This window comes from Chanos chanos, chromosome 11 (assembly GCF_902362185.1).
Source record: "Chanos chanos chromosome 11, fChaCha1.1, whole genome shotgun sequence".
NCBI classification, from domain to species: Eukaryota; Metazoa; Chordata; class Actinopteri; order Gonorynchiformes; family Chanidae; genus Chanos; species Chanos chanos.
Window position 1 is genome coordinate 11,207,730 of NC_044505.1, and position 16,258 is coordinate 11,223,987.

A 16,258-nucleotide genomic window follows, 5' to 3' on the forward strand; every position below is an offset into this window, starting at 1 on the left:
TATCTGAAAATTACTAAAAGAACACTTCAATTGCTTTTTTTTCCTAACGAGTAGGACATGTAGAACTCTTATTTTGCAAAAACGTCCCCCTAGCGGTTATTTCTGGAAATTCATAAACCTCTGACGTTTCGCAGTTGACGTCACTGCTCATACCGAACGGGCAGCCTCCACGCCGACAAGGAAGTAGCTTACGCTAGACATCTACCTGGTGATAATGCACAGCTGAGAATTGACATAATTTTAAGGTAATGACACCCAAACCACCGTTGTCTTTTTGCATTACAGAGATCGCGTGTCATTACTCAGTTTAAACTCTCAATAAGTTTTTGAGTCCATTAAACGGCGTGTGCGATAGATTTTGCCCAAAACCATTCATTTGCTAGCTAGCTTAGCTACCGTGTCAGTAGACTGCTCCCTGACAGACGCTGAAAATTGAATTCCCACAATGCTGGATTTGAAACAACAAATCATATTGAACCGCTTGACACTGAACAGATAATACCATTCATTTATTTAGGCAACTGGCCTAGCCTCTTTCTGCTTGCGACAAATCTTTTCATTCAGTTTCCAGATTCTGTCGTAGCTATCGACATTGGAAGCTGAAATGAATGAACACTTCTGTTCTACTTGTCAAATGTCAAGCTTTTTTATTTCTTACATTTACCAGACATTTTTGTGGCATCTGAATCCATTGACCGACAAAACCTTCAAGACGGTTGTTTTATCAAGACCGTACCACTCCTAAATGTCTTTGTGTAGTTTGTATTTGTGATATATGATATGTGGATATGCTATTTTTTTTTTCTTTCACTCTGCTTTGCTTAAGTTTATGAATTTTTTTTTCTGTATCTCCTTCGATAATGCAAAACTCTACACTTTCAGCTTGTTAAGTGACATTTTGACTCTCTTTTCTTCTACTTTTTATTAGCACATCTTTCCTTCTTTTTACAAGTTTTACGGCTCATATCTTTTGGTCAGCGCGTGAAACACGCCACGCTACTCTTCCTAAAAAGATAACTGACACACACTCGATTGATTCTCATATGCATTTTTCAGATGGTGAGCTCTCTTGCTCCCCTCAGTATCACCAAATGACTTTTGTCTCCTTCTGGTGTTAAAGTAGTTTCAGGAAGGATGGGCAGGCAGAGGAAGAGGGTACTGACAGGTGATGGCGTGCCCCACTCAAAGGAGGAGAAGAAACCCTCTGCCCCTCACCGCAAAGAGAAGAAGAAGAAAACTGACGTTGGCAAAATCTTCATCAACATATCCATTGGCTTGTGTATTTTCAGCCTCATCTGGTTCTTTTACGCCTTGTATATGCGCTCCTACTTAGCGAAACGAGTGGTGACCTTACACCCCTCCCCCCACGTTTTGGATGCCAACAGTACCAGTGCAGCTGTGGCCCCAGAAAGGTTCTGGGGCTCCTACAGGCCCCAGGTGTATTTTGGCATGAAAACAAGAAGTCCGAGATCGGTTGTCACAGGTAGGGATATTTTACCCATGTCGTGTTCTGTGTGTACGGTTCTATGTGCAACTACTTAAGATGTAGATTTCTTTCCCTCTATGATGGGTACTACATAGCATTTATGTTTGTGATACTTCATGTCAGAAGGTACATAGTAACTTTATGTTATTGGGCTATAGACTGACTTGTGATTGTCTGTAGTTCACTCCCCTACTTCACCCTCAACTTTTCTTGCAATTGTATCTGGTCCAATACTCCAGTGGCACACTAATGCCACAAGCAGCTCCTTCATGGCTACGTCGTAGGTTTGTATTGTGCCTGTCCTGGAAGTCACTTTGTATGAAAGCATCTGCCAAATGGGTAAATGAATATGTAAATGTAAACGTTCATAGATTCTAATTCAAATGCTGACAGAGCTGTACAAAACTTCATTCTTCCTCACATTACAGCTTCTTCATCACTTTTATTACTCCCTGCACTGCAAAATGTCAGGGTTTTTTTTTTCTGTCAAATCCAAATGTCTCTGAGTGGGGTAACAGGTGACAGGTGTGTGCATCCATCAGCCTGTCAGTGACATCTAGTGGTTGACACAAGAACAAAGTCTGGAGCCTGCAGGACTCCTTGATCCGAGAGCTATGGCTGAATAGCTTTTCACCGCATGCGGCACTCCGCTCTGTCAGGAGGTTGTTTATTCTATGTGTTCCCTTTTAAGCAGTCTTGGCTCATTGCCTTCTCTGTGTCTGTCTTTTCGCTCAGGCCTGATGTGGATGCGGCAGTTCTCAGACTTGGACGTGAACCTGAGGCACACTTGCGAGCAGGGGGACCGTCTCCATGGTTACGGCTGGCTGATGCACGACGGCCTCAGCTTCGGAGTGCAGGAGATCCACGATAGCGATTTCATCCTCACCACCGAGTTTGTCAAGCGCATGGGAGGCGAAAACGGCGGAGACTGGACGTGGAGGATCACAGCCAAACAGCATGTAAGTGGAGAAGAGATCCCTCATGAACCTTCATGATGCTCTTGTTCGTCCTGTGAGTCCACGTTTATTCATTTCCTCTTTCGATTGATCTCCCACTGAACGTTTGCTCTCGGGCCAAAATGATGAACCAGTTGCATTTATTCAAATGAAAGACTTTTGTTTTACAACATCCTCTTCATGTTCTGAGATGGGGGGTTTTTTTGTTCTGTTTTTTTTTTTATTCGGAAACACAGGGGCAACAATAAATCGATTTTGAGTTCGTCAAAAGATTCTCAAAACGTTGATATCCTTTGTGCAGTCAGGCGTTTTAGCTGTGCGGAGATACAAACATGCCTCGCTGCTGTTGATGTTTTTGAGAAGGGCTAACCCATTTGCCCGTATGTGTTTCTCCAGAGTTCTGCTCCACAGCCTCCCGTCGTCTCATTAATGTTCTACGTCGCGACAGACACGCAGGGTTCCCTGCAGGCGCACGTGGAGGACAAGAACCGCCTGGGTTCCGTCACAGGCGTCTCAGAAGAGCTTGGCAATTTTAAGATCACGTTCCGCAAGCCAACCGTTGGGGAGGCTGCCGGCAACAAATACGCCAGGTATAGACCGCGGTCATGCCGCATAAACATGCCCGGATCTTGATTCTGCCTTGTTTTGTGTGATGTAAACTGTATGAGACATCTTCACATGATATTGTATAAACCTTTACTATGAAAAGCAAGACACGTAATTACACACAAGTCTTCCGTGATTACTGTTTAGTCCTCACTTGCCTGTTATTGGTCACAGTTTCCATATAAGGGCTCGTTTGATATAGTTCACCTTTAATGCACAGATTACTGGGGAACAACGCAAATGTTTGACAAGAACTCTCATCTTAACTGATCCAGTTCGGACTCTATCCTAAACTTTGGGGGTTGAATAATTTTGCACTTGTCCGCTCGCCACAGTTAACGTGTCAGGTGCATTCTATACATGGCTAGTTATTGTTAAAATTAGAATATGGTGATGAGAGAAGAATTAAATATTACACATAAAAGAATTTCTTTGTAGCTGTCAAAACATAAACAAGTTCCTAGTTGTTCATTTGTGGTGCCAAGATGTGGCCAGTTGCCTTCCATACTGCTCAGCTTTGATTTGCTGTGTTTTGATTGATGAGGGATCAGAATAAAAGCCAGAGAGACAGCCGGATGATCAAAACATGCAAAGGCCCGGGTTGTTACTGTTCGCCATTGGAGTCAGAGGTGTGAGGAAAAGAACAAAAAGAAAACAAAGGACAGTTATGGTCCAGTCCGTTTTGTTTTTAACTATGGCTGTGGTGTGTCTCTTTCTCAGCTATAATTATTTGCAGACCAGGAGCCCTGGCCTCGAAAAGCTTACGGACATAGTTAAGAACAGTCTGAGCCGCAGGTTTGTCTTTCATCCGCCCTCCGGTGAGAAGAGACCGTACATCGCCGTGGATACCTACAAGCCTCCTCATCACCAGCATCAGCAGAAGGCCCAAGACACGAGGCCAGAAAGCGACTTTGTGGTCCATCAAGTGACCGTCCAAACCCCATTTCAGATTGAAGTTCTTTTTGAATCCGGAAGTTTCTACGACCGGCCTGATCAGCTGGTTGGTTCGGTGCTTTCGGAAGAGCTGGAGAAGAGGAAGGCGGCATTTGACCAGAAGTTTGAGGCTACGTTTGGCCTTCAGAGAAAAGGTTTCACCCCAGCACAGATTAAGTTCAGCAAAGCAGCTCTCAGTAACATGCTTGGTGGGATGGGATACTTCCACGGCCAGTCGGTTGTTCAGTCAGCTTATAACGAGTACCCTATCCTGTACCCCGAGGCTGCCTTGTTCACCGCTGTGCCGTCCCGTTCTTTCTTTCCCAGAGGTTTCCTATGGGATGAAGGCTTCCACCAGCTTCTCCTAAGCAAGTGGGACCCACAGGTAACTCGAGAGGCCATAGCCCATTGGTTTGACCTCATTAACATTGAGGGCTGGATTCCACGTGAGCAGATCTTGGGTGACGAGGCTCGCAGCAAAGTCCCGGCTGAGTTTGTGGTGCAGCACAACGAGAACGCCAACCCCCCCACGTTCTTTCTGGCCCTGCAGGAACTTGTGGAGAAGCTATTAGCCCAGCCGGATGCTCCTTCCACCCGGGACACCTTGCCCCTCTTGCGTAGGCTCTACCCCAGGCTACAGTCGTGGTTCGAGTGGTATAACACTACCCAGACTGGACCTTTGCCTAACTCCTACAGATGGCGGGGTAGGGACAAAGATACCAACCTCTTCCTCAATCCGAAGACCCTTACCTCCGGGCTGGATGACTACCCACGGGCATCGCATCCTTCCACGGATGAGAGACACGTTGACCTGCATTGCTGGATGGCCTGGGCATCGGGCATCATGGCCAGTGTGGCTCGTCTTTTGGGGGAGCCACACCAGGAATACGAGCGCACGCACCTCACCCTTAGCGACAACGACCTCCTAAGTCAACTGCACTGGTCCGAGAACCTGCGTGCCTTTTGTGACTACGGAAACCACACCCAAGCAGTGTCTTTGCAACAGGAGAAAGTTTACGTGCCTCCCGGCCAGCCCCGCCACCAGTTCCCTGTGACGCGATTGGTGCGATATGTACGCAGGGGACCTAAGCTACAGTATGTGAATGCGTTTGGCTACGTTAGCCTGTTCCCCTTCCTGCTGCAGATCCTGGTGCCCGATTCGCCCAAGCTGGAACACATCCTGCGGGACATTAGGGATCCCGACAGACTGTGGACGCCTTACGGCCTGCGTTCTCTATCCCGCACAGACCCTCTCTACATGAAGCGCAACACGGAGCATGACGCCCCCTACTGGCGCGGAGCCATCTGGATTAACATCAACTACCTGGCTGTCAGGGCATTGCACCACTACGGCAACACTGAAGGGCCATACCGGGAGAAGGCAAATGCCCTTTATCAAGAGCTCAGGACTAACCTTATCAACAATGTTTACAGACAGTATGTGGAAACTGGATATTTCTGGGAGCAGTACAATGACAGCACCGGCAGGGGTCAGGGAAGCCACCCTTTCACTGGCTGGTCCGCTTTAACAGTTTTAATGATGGCTGAGCAGTACTGAGCTGTGCTAACAGTTATGCTAATTAAATTGCTTAACGGTGCCATTGTTCTATTTTAATGTTATCAAAATTTCATCGAAGTATTGATAATTACTGGGAATAATGGGTATGCTTATTGTTAAAAAGGAAATATTTGTTTGAAATGGGTCGAGATTTTAATGTAAATTTTTTGTTGCTGTTGTTGTTTATACCAAAAAAAAGGTTTCAATCACACAGTGTAAGATAAATGCCAGGTGTATTTGTGGTCTTTGTAAGTGCTCAATTAGTAATCCATCTGAAGACAGCTCATCTCAGTCTAACCAAGTCAAAGATAAAAAGTTATTTTTTACAATTACATGATGAAATAGGCTACTTTTGTAAATTTAACTTTATAAAAAAAAATACTCCAAATCTGTAAGCATTGGAAAAATGTCCATATGATTCAGTGTAAGTCAACAATCTGCCCGTCTGTCAAAGAAAGGAACCGCTTAATCCTCAGGTAGAACCTGCCACGGACATTGTTCAAAAATTCCCCACATACAGCCAACAAGAGTGTTTGAACCTCAGTCAAGGGTTTTAAGTTCAGAATGTGGCTTATTTCTTTCCAGTATTAGGCCTACACTTTGAACATAAGCAACTGAATAAATCTAAAATTCTAACGACATCTGTCTTTGCCTTTGCCTGATTGGATAATTTTGTACCCTACAGATAAAAAAAAAAAAAAAAAAAAAAAAGGCAGAACAAAAAAACTGCCGCCGCGTGAAGGAACTTTGGGACATTATTTGCCTTTCGCTCTGTTTTGAGCGCTTCGGTGTCAGAATTTTCTGTTGTTTTTGTGAACGGTTGCTAGCCGAAAGAAAACCTCTTCAGTATTAATAAACATAGTGTCTGCTTCTAACCTCCACAGACCTTCTATCACACAGTGTATAAATGAAAGGCAATTAGTCAGTAACATCATTAGGTATGTGCACTATGTAGGATGTAGGATGTAATTGGAACACGCCCCGCACTGTGTCTCTGTGCGACAGCGTGTACTCCACATGCCAAGCAGACACCTGCTGTACAGTGATGGACAGTTCTGCTGTTAGCTGTTGTATCTCTGCCCGGCCAGACCGAGGCTTATTATCAGATATACGAAATCGACATAGGGATGTTTGTGAAATAGTGATGTGTGTGTGTGTGTGAGTGAGAACTCAGTTCAGAGCAGCGTCATGCTGCACAGCCAAATGAAGGCCGATGACTGACGTCAGTCCACCAAGGTGCATTGTTTCTATTGCACATTGTTACCATGGAGAGTCGTTGTTGTGAGGACCCTGGGCGCAATGAATTGGCGGCAGCATAGGTAACAACTCTTTGTCACCCTCTCTCTCTCTCTCTCTCTCTCTCTCACACACACACACACACACACACTGTCTTTTTCTGTCTGTCTGTCTATCTCACCTTTTCACACACCCTCACTAAACCTTTTCAGACACTCTGGAAGCGGTCTGGGAGAACGCAATTTTGGTATACCATCCTTATTTGGCTTGTCAGCATTGGCACCTCATCTTTTACTTTAATGTGGACAGTTTGAATCTCATCATTTTAAGGCAGAGCTCTGCACAGTAAGGTTACAGTCCTATAAACGGGTGTCTCTCTGACAGCAACCTCAGGAAAGCACCTTAGAAAGGCCATTTTGTATGAATTTACACTTCAAGACACACAAGATTCTTTTTTTTTTCTATAATTCTATTCAGTAACTTTTTTTTTTTTTTACTTAAGAAAATAGCTCCATCATTCAACTATCATCTGAGTGTATTCCTAATAAAACTACACATATTATCACACAAACAAATAGCAAAAAAGAGAGTAGTGGAATGGCAGGCTTTTGCTTTGTTTTTTTGTGTGTGTGTGTGTTTGTTTTGGGGGGGGGGGGCACAAAGCAGCTGTCTGTCTCCACTGTAGCAGCATTTCAAGTGGATTGTTGTGCTGTGTGGCATTGAATCGGGGGCTAATGACATCACGCGCACTTACAAGCGGCTGAATTGCGTCAATTGCTATGCCGTGGAGCCCGGTGCCTCTGGGTTACATGTGGGTGATAGACACACAGTAGTTTGACCCTTTCCGCATGTTACAGCCAAACAAGTTGCCGTGGGACTGACTGACGGAGTGATCGGATCTGAGCCAAGTGCACACACACACACACACACTAACTCACTCTCCTTCTCTTACACACACACACAACATACAAAATACAGCCTCATGTCTCCTCAAAGGCTTCTCTTTCAGAAATGCTGTTTTTTTTCCCCTTGCCTTTTCGATGTGCTGCTGATCAGTGTGACTATAGCACTCAGTATGCTTATCGCAACCCCCACCCTCCACCACCCCCCCCCTCCTTTCAATAGTCTGTCCGTCCAAAAGACCCCCTTTTTCACAGCAAAATGGGATAATAGCCAAAGCAGCATTAGTGAGATCAAATGCGAAGGCATGAGCAGATGAGTCAGAGTGGCTCTGTTTGCGCACTGATGAGATCCTGGGTCCATGTGTATCTTCCACTCGTCCGAACAGTTTTTTTTTTTGGGGGGGGGGGAGGGGGGGGATTTCTGTGAGTCACTGAATCTGGAGGCATCATCATGTGCCCCCTTAATGGGGCAATTAATGCTTCAAAGAACCCCAGGCTCTTTGGATCAGTGAATAAGTCCTAAAAGACACATTGAACTGTTCCTGGAGCGTCAGGAGAAGCCTCGTTCACAGAGAATGTGATTGCTGTGAATATATGCTAGATGGAGCTGTTTTGTCAATCTCTCTCTCTCTCTCTCTCTCTCTCTCTTTCAGTACCTGGTTACTGAATATGACACGCTGTGAAAGTGGATAATTGCTCTTCTAGATCTATTTTCGGAGTATGCTACTGATAATGTTATTAAGCCAAATCTGTCATAACAGGGTTTCATTCACTGTAATGTTAAATTGTTTTCCTTTTTTTTTTTTTCGTAAATTGTACCTCATCTGAAGCTGAGGCCTTCAGCCAATACGCCCGTGTGATGTCATGAATTGACGTTGTAGCTGAAGTTTATGTATTATGGTTTTGTTTTCTGTGTGTGTGTGTGTGTGTTTTTTTTTTTTTCAGAAGAGCCTCATGGCTAAACCTGCATGTATTGTTTACCCCACAAATGCTCTCGGATAAACATTTGTTACCTCAGCAAGTTGAGATTGAGGCAATGTTGTTGTCGTTACGGTGACGCCAAGCGGCGTGCGGCCGCGTTCCGTCGCTGCTCCGGGCTGGCATCATAGATCCCATGGGACTCAGGTTCGCTGCTAGATAGACGCACGAACATGCAGAGCTGTGCGTTCGCCCGGCGGCAAAACAACCATTGAAATCAAATATATTTCCCCCCCCTCTCTCTCTCTCTCTTATACTCTCCTTTCCTATCTACCTCTCTCTCTCTCTGTCTCTTTCTTTCGCCCCGTGGCTCATATCACACACAGTAGGCCTTTTGGCTTCCTCATCTTCAGCCGTGTAACCTCCAGGCCTCTCCCTCGCTCTCTCAGTTTCGGTGGGGGCCAGTGCTCCCTGTGACCCCTTTTCCTCTCAGGAACCGCGCTCTCGCGGCACCTCACGCCGCCTGCTTCGACACCCGGGCCGCCTCAGCCAGCGCTGCCCTGTGTGGTTGTTATGTAAGCTCCGTCACTATAAATAGTCTAACCCAGGATCTTTTGTCTTTACCTACTCGCTCTTAGCCTAACAGTTTCATTTCTGGAGAGGCTGTGCAAGCAGTGCCATGCAGAGCGCCCGTTACCATAGTTACTTGTGTTAGTGGAAAAGCGAGGCGCCGCATTCTTAGTCTGTTTCCTCAGAAAAGCAGCGATCTGTTTGTTTGAATAGGGGGGGTTCGTTCTTTTCACACGGTTTGCGGTTGTGCATCAGAAAGGAGATGAATCCACACAAAGGCGCTTTATTGAATTACCTTGAAGGGGGCCAAAGAGTTAGGAGGTCTAATCTGCGCAGAGCCACGAGGGCCAAACTATTACAGTGCAATCAGACATCAACTCGGTAGGGAAAAATGGCTGTCCAACGTGGATCAACTGTGTTAAAGCCCCAAAAGGTGACTTACATAGGTGTTATGAGCATTTGAAACTGCAGGGGAATAAAATAAGATTTCTCAGTTGACTGGACAACTGCATTATTGCATGTGGAGAGATTCAGATCAACCAGTAGGACTCCTACAATCATCTCTTCTTCTGGAATGCCTTGATTTTTTGACAAAATGTCGCATAAAGCGTTATACCGTGAACTTTAACCACCAATATGTGTTCTCTCCTGTATCCTTGAGTTGCTCAAGCATTTCCTTGTTGTTATGCCATTCATTAAAAATAGACATCCTTGTTGTTTTATGTGTTCCTAGAAAAAAAAAAAACGGGCATAGAAAGGGGACTGAAGCACGTAAGCGCTCATTGTGATAATCTGAACTCAAACCGCGTTAGTGTGGCGGTGTGAGACACCAGTGCTTCTCATAGACCTGTAACGGTTAGATAACTCCAGGTAGCTGGAAAGAGTCCAAGAACTTGGCAGCTCGAGTACACTCTAGCTGGGGCGTGGTGTAGAGGAGGGGTGAGTCGGACTCTGGGAGTGTGTGGAGGAGTCAGGACAGGCAGGGAACCGCTGGAGCTTTCCGCAGTCACGATCAGGAAGAAAACGGTGTTACACCAACATCTTATAATGCCGGAGAGGGGAGGACGGGTGGCAGGGAACAGGGGTGGGCGAATAGGGGTGTATTTTTGGAACACAAGGGAAACCTGCCGTTCCGCAAATGGGGGCCCTGTTAAAGCGTCGGGCTTCCCTAACCCCACTCCCACACTTTGAGGACGGTGAAAAAGAGAGAGAGGGAGAGAGAGTCGAGCATCTCCTTCAAAAGAACCACGCTTCCGCTCCATTCTCTCTTACATGCACTGGTATATAACCCTGCGTGGAAAGAGAGAGAGAAAGAGAGAGGGAGAGAGAAAGAAAAAAAGGGAGAGATACAGCTAGGGATAGGAAAGAGAGGAGAAAAAAAAAACAGACTTGGCAGCAGAGGCGAGAGTCTTGTATTTATAGCGAGTTGTGTTTCCGGCCGAGGTTTCTCTGATGGTAGCTCTCCCAATCCCTTTTTTCGGTTTCTTAGAAGCTCCATTGTTCCTTCGGCGTGATGGAGCTGAGCCTTCATCCGGTGCCTTCAGGGGGATTGTAATGTGGGACATGGTGCAGGAATGTGATGTGTGGGGGGGCGTATGATGATTTCTCTTCTTCTCATACCACCCTGGCTTTCATTCTGGTTCTCCAAAAAAAAAAAAAACAAAACAAAAAAAAATCTGCTTATCCCCTGAGTGTACATCTGATTGCAAAGTGATCTCAGCTGTGTTGAGACTATCAAAATGAACGTCCTGAACCCGTGAACCAAAAGAAGAAAAAAAAAAACCCTGAACATTGTACGAAATATTATATTTAAATGAAGTTGTTGTAAGTGTGGCTAGCCATAGCATGTTTTCTTTTTTTCTTTTCTTTTCTTTTTTTCTTCTTTTTTTTTTTAACTGCATCTTCTCTGATTGTTGTGCTTGCATAGAGTTCTCTTTGCTGCAGTTACAAAAAAAAAAAGTTTCCGCTGTTCTCAAACCCCAAAGTTTGTATCATGCCCATACAGAAGAAATGTCAAACCAAATCTCAAAGCTAAATATTTCGTACACTCCTATGGTCTCAGTCTTTGCGGAGACCGTAATGACGGTGCATTTTACACTTTCAAACAGACAGCGGTGAACAACAAAGCTTTTGGCTCTAATTATGAAAGCCAGGGTCACTTGGTAGGGTTCCAGGTTTGTTTGTTGCTTTATGTTTGCAGATCCAATTACTCATTCGTAAATGCATATCAACAGTGTTTTTAAGTATGTGACCAGCATCAATTTAACAGCGCTCCGTCTCCAACAGTAGAGAAGAGACGTTCAGTATTTTTTAGCGTCTTAATGGTGTTATTCTAGAGCGGAGACTGGATGCGTTAAAGTTGAATGGACATGGGTAAGATTAAGATGATTAAACTGGGGTGGTAGTACTGGAAATGAAATTATGTGCAGGAACAGATGGGTAACATGTAATAGCACTCCAGAAGGGAATAGCTGAGGATACCAGACAAGCTCATTGAAATGGATGCTCTACAGTCCTCGAGTCGTTTTTGCATTCCTGTATTTCTCTCAGCATTTATATAGTACCAAGCAAATGCTAATATCACAGCGAGACAAGCGCGATTTTATATGTAACCCCGCTGTTCTTTATTCATAAGTATGAAACGCTTGCGAGTCTCTCATGTATCGCTTGCGTTCAAAGTCATGAATTTAGTATCTGTATTTGTTTTATATGCATACTGAAAGTTTTTTTCCCCCAAATTAAAATCACAGCCCGAAACGAGTTATATGGGATTTCGGTCATACTGCGAGGATCCAGACATCCAAATGAAAGTCCATTTGAAGCAATCGACACTTCTTTTCGAGGTACATTTGAACGAATGGAGAGGCGCCCGATAGTCTTATTACACTTTACCCACACCACATTACTCCCGTGTAATAATCTTGGTAAGTGCTGGCATTACATAAACCCATTACTGAACTTCGTGGCATTTTGCAGAGGCGAGAGGTGAGCGCCACTCGGCAGTTATCATAACAACGTCTTAGTGTTGTGAACTATTCAAGAAGAGACCTTTTTTAATAGATTTCGTCTTACTTGAAGACACCATTGCGAAGATCAACACACGGGGCCCTTGAATAAGAGCGCATTACTGCGGGGTAAAAGGATTTGTTCCGGTGAATGTCAAACCACCGATGAGAATGAGCTCGACTGTGTCATTATCATATGTTAAAAGGCAAGCTCGAGCGCGCTTGCATATGCATCTCTCAGATTAATCTGAACATCCAATGTCCCGGCTTGTCCTTTTCAGATGGTTATCAGTTAGCATTTGTCTCAATGGAACTGAGGAAACCCAATTCATATTCGTTTTGAATAAGTAGCGTTATAGTTACAGACAACCTCTAACAGCATCCACGCGAGCTTAAATAGATCTATTTCAAGTCGGAGTATATTATGTCTTCCAGAGATGCTCATAATTCCGTGTTGAGACGTTACAGTCAGTGAACTGCACAATTGCACCAAATGGGACTATGTGCGATTGAGGGCTAGGCTTTGAAGTACAGCGCTCTCCATGGTGCTAGTTTTCCCGAGCGCCCTCGCTAACATTCCAGAGAAACACGACAGATAGGAGCGTATGACTGTCTAATCAGACAAACAAGGGAACGAATATTTGTCTTTATAGACATGTTCTTGAAATCTAATTTTCCTGTTTTGCTTTTGTAAGCCTATTCAGACTGTGCAGACATTGAATGCAATACATTTTGACAGAGCGGCAGTATAGCAGAACTACTGAAAATAAGGGTGACTTTTTTGTTCGAAATGTCAGCGTGTGAACAAGTGGGTTCAACCACTGAACTCATGGGGGGGTCTTATTGATTTTCCTGATGTTTGAAAGGGCAGGAGCTTGATTTAAAATTTTATAGTTACAGAATGGCAGTACCCACTGCTTAGTCTGTCCAGTTCGACGTGGTCAGTGCATGAAAAAAAAAAAAATTAGAGGAATGTCTGAAAGCAAAGCCCTTTAAGCGAACAAGTCAGAAATCTCTACCCTGAGGGGACGGTATTATCAATTCATTAGTCACTTAATCACATGTTTAACGACACTACAGCGGTGTTTTGAATATAATAAACATATTTTGATATCTCCTTTTTTTGTTTCAACTCATCAGACTTCATTAACAATCACTGTTGAAACAACAGAAGTAGTGACAGCTTAAGATACATCTGCAGTTAAATAAAACTCAAGAGTGATATATAGGCAGCCCAAGTCGTAGTTTTTCCCCCCCTGTATTCTGTAGAGAGACAAATGACCTTTCAGAAATATTAATTTCCTCACAAGTTCCATCCTGAATTACATCATTCGTCTTTCAATTCTGCCTTTGATTAGAAAACATCTATTTCATGGGATCATTAAGCAGCCTAAGACTGATTTCCACATTATAGATAACTCTGTGTTTAAGATTTACCATGTTAAGTTTTCTGTTCATTTTAAGCTTTTTTTCCCCCTTTTTCTTCTTCCAGCTTCTCGGATTGATTTTTTCTGTGAGGTCGTGGTTAAAATATTTCAAATACTAACATAATATCGGTTTCACAGCCTGCGCACATTGACTGAAGATCGTACTTTCAAGTAATACACTACAGTACATTCCACTGAATAGCCTTTTACTATAGTCAGATGAAAGATGCAGATTATTAATTTTCTCATAAACATATTCATATTGCTTAAGCTTCGCGCTGCCTTGTTCTCATATAGCTATAAGAGACTTGTTGAGGCGTCATGAACTCTCCTTTTTTGGGGAAGCCCGTCACATCCTCTGTCCATATATGGGCATGAAGTTGACACGCAGCGGGGAATCCTCTCACTGGAGACGATGAATGGGGAGGAGGGCCGATCGGTCAGCCGAAGTGTATATAAGGCGATGGAAGGGAAGCCGTTGGTGTGAAAATACAGCAACAGATAACAAGAGCACTCTAAACGCGGGCGCAGGTATTAGAAAAAAACAAGGGGAATTCCTTCCTATTTAGATTTTCCCTACAGGACGACAAGTTTGGGTTTTTTTCGGACGTAATTGACGAGCTTTCTCCTCAGACTGGACACATTCTTGCATTTGTATTTTAATACAACACAGCATCACTTGGATTGGCAGCTTTCTCATACCTCGATCTCGGAAACATGCTCAACAATATGGATTTAAACTCTCAAGACTCGTTTTATCCTCAGTTTGAAAATTGTAACAGCTCTTCCCTGGGGATGGAAACTAACGGTGGGAAAGATAACCAAGATGCTTTCATGGATGCTGAGAGGAAAACAGCATCTGCTCAGTTTTCACACGGTAAGTGTTCTCTACAACTACAACGTAGTCTAATAAATTCGTTCGTGCATTGATAATTTAAGCTGTGCGATATCATGTCTTTGCATTAATATGCTCCATCTTTTCGTCTCTTCTAATTTCTTAAACAGTGCGTGATGCGTGTTCGTATACACTTATATAACTAATGCATAATATGCGTCCGAGCTGTTTCAAAGCCATTTTAATGACGTAAGATTGTTCTCTCTTTTTAGAGGGGACACCTGTTACCCCCAAAACTGAACCAATCAGTTCGGATTTCCTTTACAACTCCTGCCACGGCCCCAAAGAAAGCTACCCCTCCTCACTCGCCTATTCCGGCAGCTTTTATGTTGAAGCATCTCAGGGGGCAACCTGCAGCACAGAGACACTGCTCAATATGATCACTGAGATTGTCGGTATCTCAACGACACCCGTCTCTGAAGTTCAGCAGAGTGCCACTGGTACATCGTATGCCAGCCCTCCTTCGGTTGACAGCGGCCATGGCAGTTTTTGCGACGCAGGAATGCAGAGACAGGCCTCCTCCTGCTCAATCGGCAGTGCCACCCCCCCGCTGTACTCCCCAGGGCAATCCTGCCAAAGCTACCCCGACGCCCAAGCTACTGCTCAGCCACAAGAGTCAGGTCCATCGCAACTGAACTTCAGTTCGCCCGCTCACACCACAACCGAGCACACAGAACCTCAGTCAGAAACTACGACGTTTCCAGTGGTTGTGAAGAACGAATTTGAGAGCAGCTGTTACGAATGGGGAGCATTCAGTAAACCTGACAACTACTTGGACACGGGCTTCCAGTCAGAGACTTTCCCAATGTCGAGTGACATCCCATCTGACCAACAGGTGAACGTGAAGGAGCTTCTAGACTCGTTTTCCCCCATTTGCCCCAATCCAGAAATGGAGTTCAAAGCGGAAGGTACAATTAAACAGGAGCAGTGCTTCACAGATACTTGTTCCCAGAGTTTCGGCTCCCCCATGTTTAACTATCCTGCCCCGCTCATGGATGCCTCATCCAACAGTCTTTTGAAGCCATCCATGTTCCCAAACATTGAACTACAGACATTGTCGAGTCAGTGCGACGCCACTTATACGTCTTCGACCATAGACTCGATTCTCTACTCATCTTTATTGCCAGAATCATTCAGTCAAACTTACACACGGGCTCAAAAGCCACCCCGTGTGAGGAAGAGCAATGCCAATTCCAACGGTCCGGCAAAGGAGAAACCTTTCACCTGTCCGATGGAAAACTGCGACCGGCGGTTTTCTCGTTCGGATGAGCTCAACCGGCACATCCGCATCCATACCGGACACAAACCGTTTCAATGTCGCATCTGTTTGCGCAGCTTTAGTCGAAGCGACCACCTAACCACTCACACCCGGACTCACACGGGTGAGAAACCGTTTTCTTGTGACGTATGTGGCAAACGCTTTGCCAGGAGTGATGAAAGGAAACGACACGGCCGCGTCCACCTTAAACAGAAAGAGAAAATGGAGCTCAAACCTCAAGTAATCAGCGCCTGGCCGTTCTCCTTGCCCGAGGGCATATGAAATGTTGGAGAAACGCGCTGCAGGATGTCAAATGCACGTGGTGTCAAAATATTTCCGTCTTGGAAGATTTAAGCTTTGTAAAACAGTTGATTACTGATTACAAGTTCCTACGTCTCAGCGTGTACGGTGTGATAGTTGGACCAAGGTAATCTGGTTTGACCGTCAAAATCCAGAGAGGAACGAGAAAGAACGCTTTCCATTTTGCAACTGTCTGCTTTAAAAAAGG

General features: G+C 44.7%; 2 protein-coding genes across 3 annotated transcripts; both read left to right on the plus strand.

Annotated features, from left to right (window-relative positions):
- Positions 1-157: 157 nt before the first annotated feature.
- Positions 158-6,153, plus strand: mogs (mannosyl-oligosaccharide glucosidase). Of its 2 annotated transcripts, none has more exons than XM_030788323.1 (5): positions 158-245; positions 1,121-1,483; positions 2,222-2,445; positions 2,839-3,032; positions 3,769-6,153. In XM_030788323.1, exons 2-5 carry the CDS (start codon positions 1,135-1,137, stop codon positions 5,537-5,539), a joined length of 2,538 nt encoding a protein of 845 aa, XP_030644183.1. In that variant the 5' UTR covers positions 158-245; positions 1,121-1,134; the 3' UTR covers positions 5,540-6,153. The 2 variants fall into 2 exon arrangements, with proteins under 2 accessions (XP_030644183.1, XP_030644184.1); XM_030788324.1 differs by having other exon boundaries at positions 174-245; positions 1,124-1,483.
- An 8,161-nt stretch (positions 6,154-14,314) lies between these two features.
- LOC115824243 (early growth response protein 4) lies at positions 14,315-16,032 on the plus strand. The gene is made up of 2 exons (XM_030788354.1): positions 14,315-14,474; positions 14,705-16,032. Exons 1-2 carry the CDS (start codon positions 14,315-14,317, stop codon positions 16,030-16,032), a joined length of 1,488 nt encoding a protein of 495 aa, XP_030644214.1.
- The last annotated feature ends 226 nt before the right edge of the window (positions 16,033-16,258 follow it).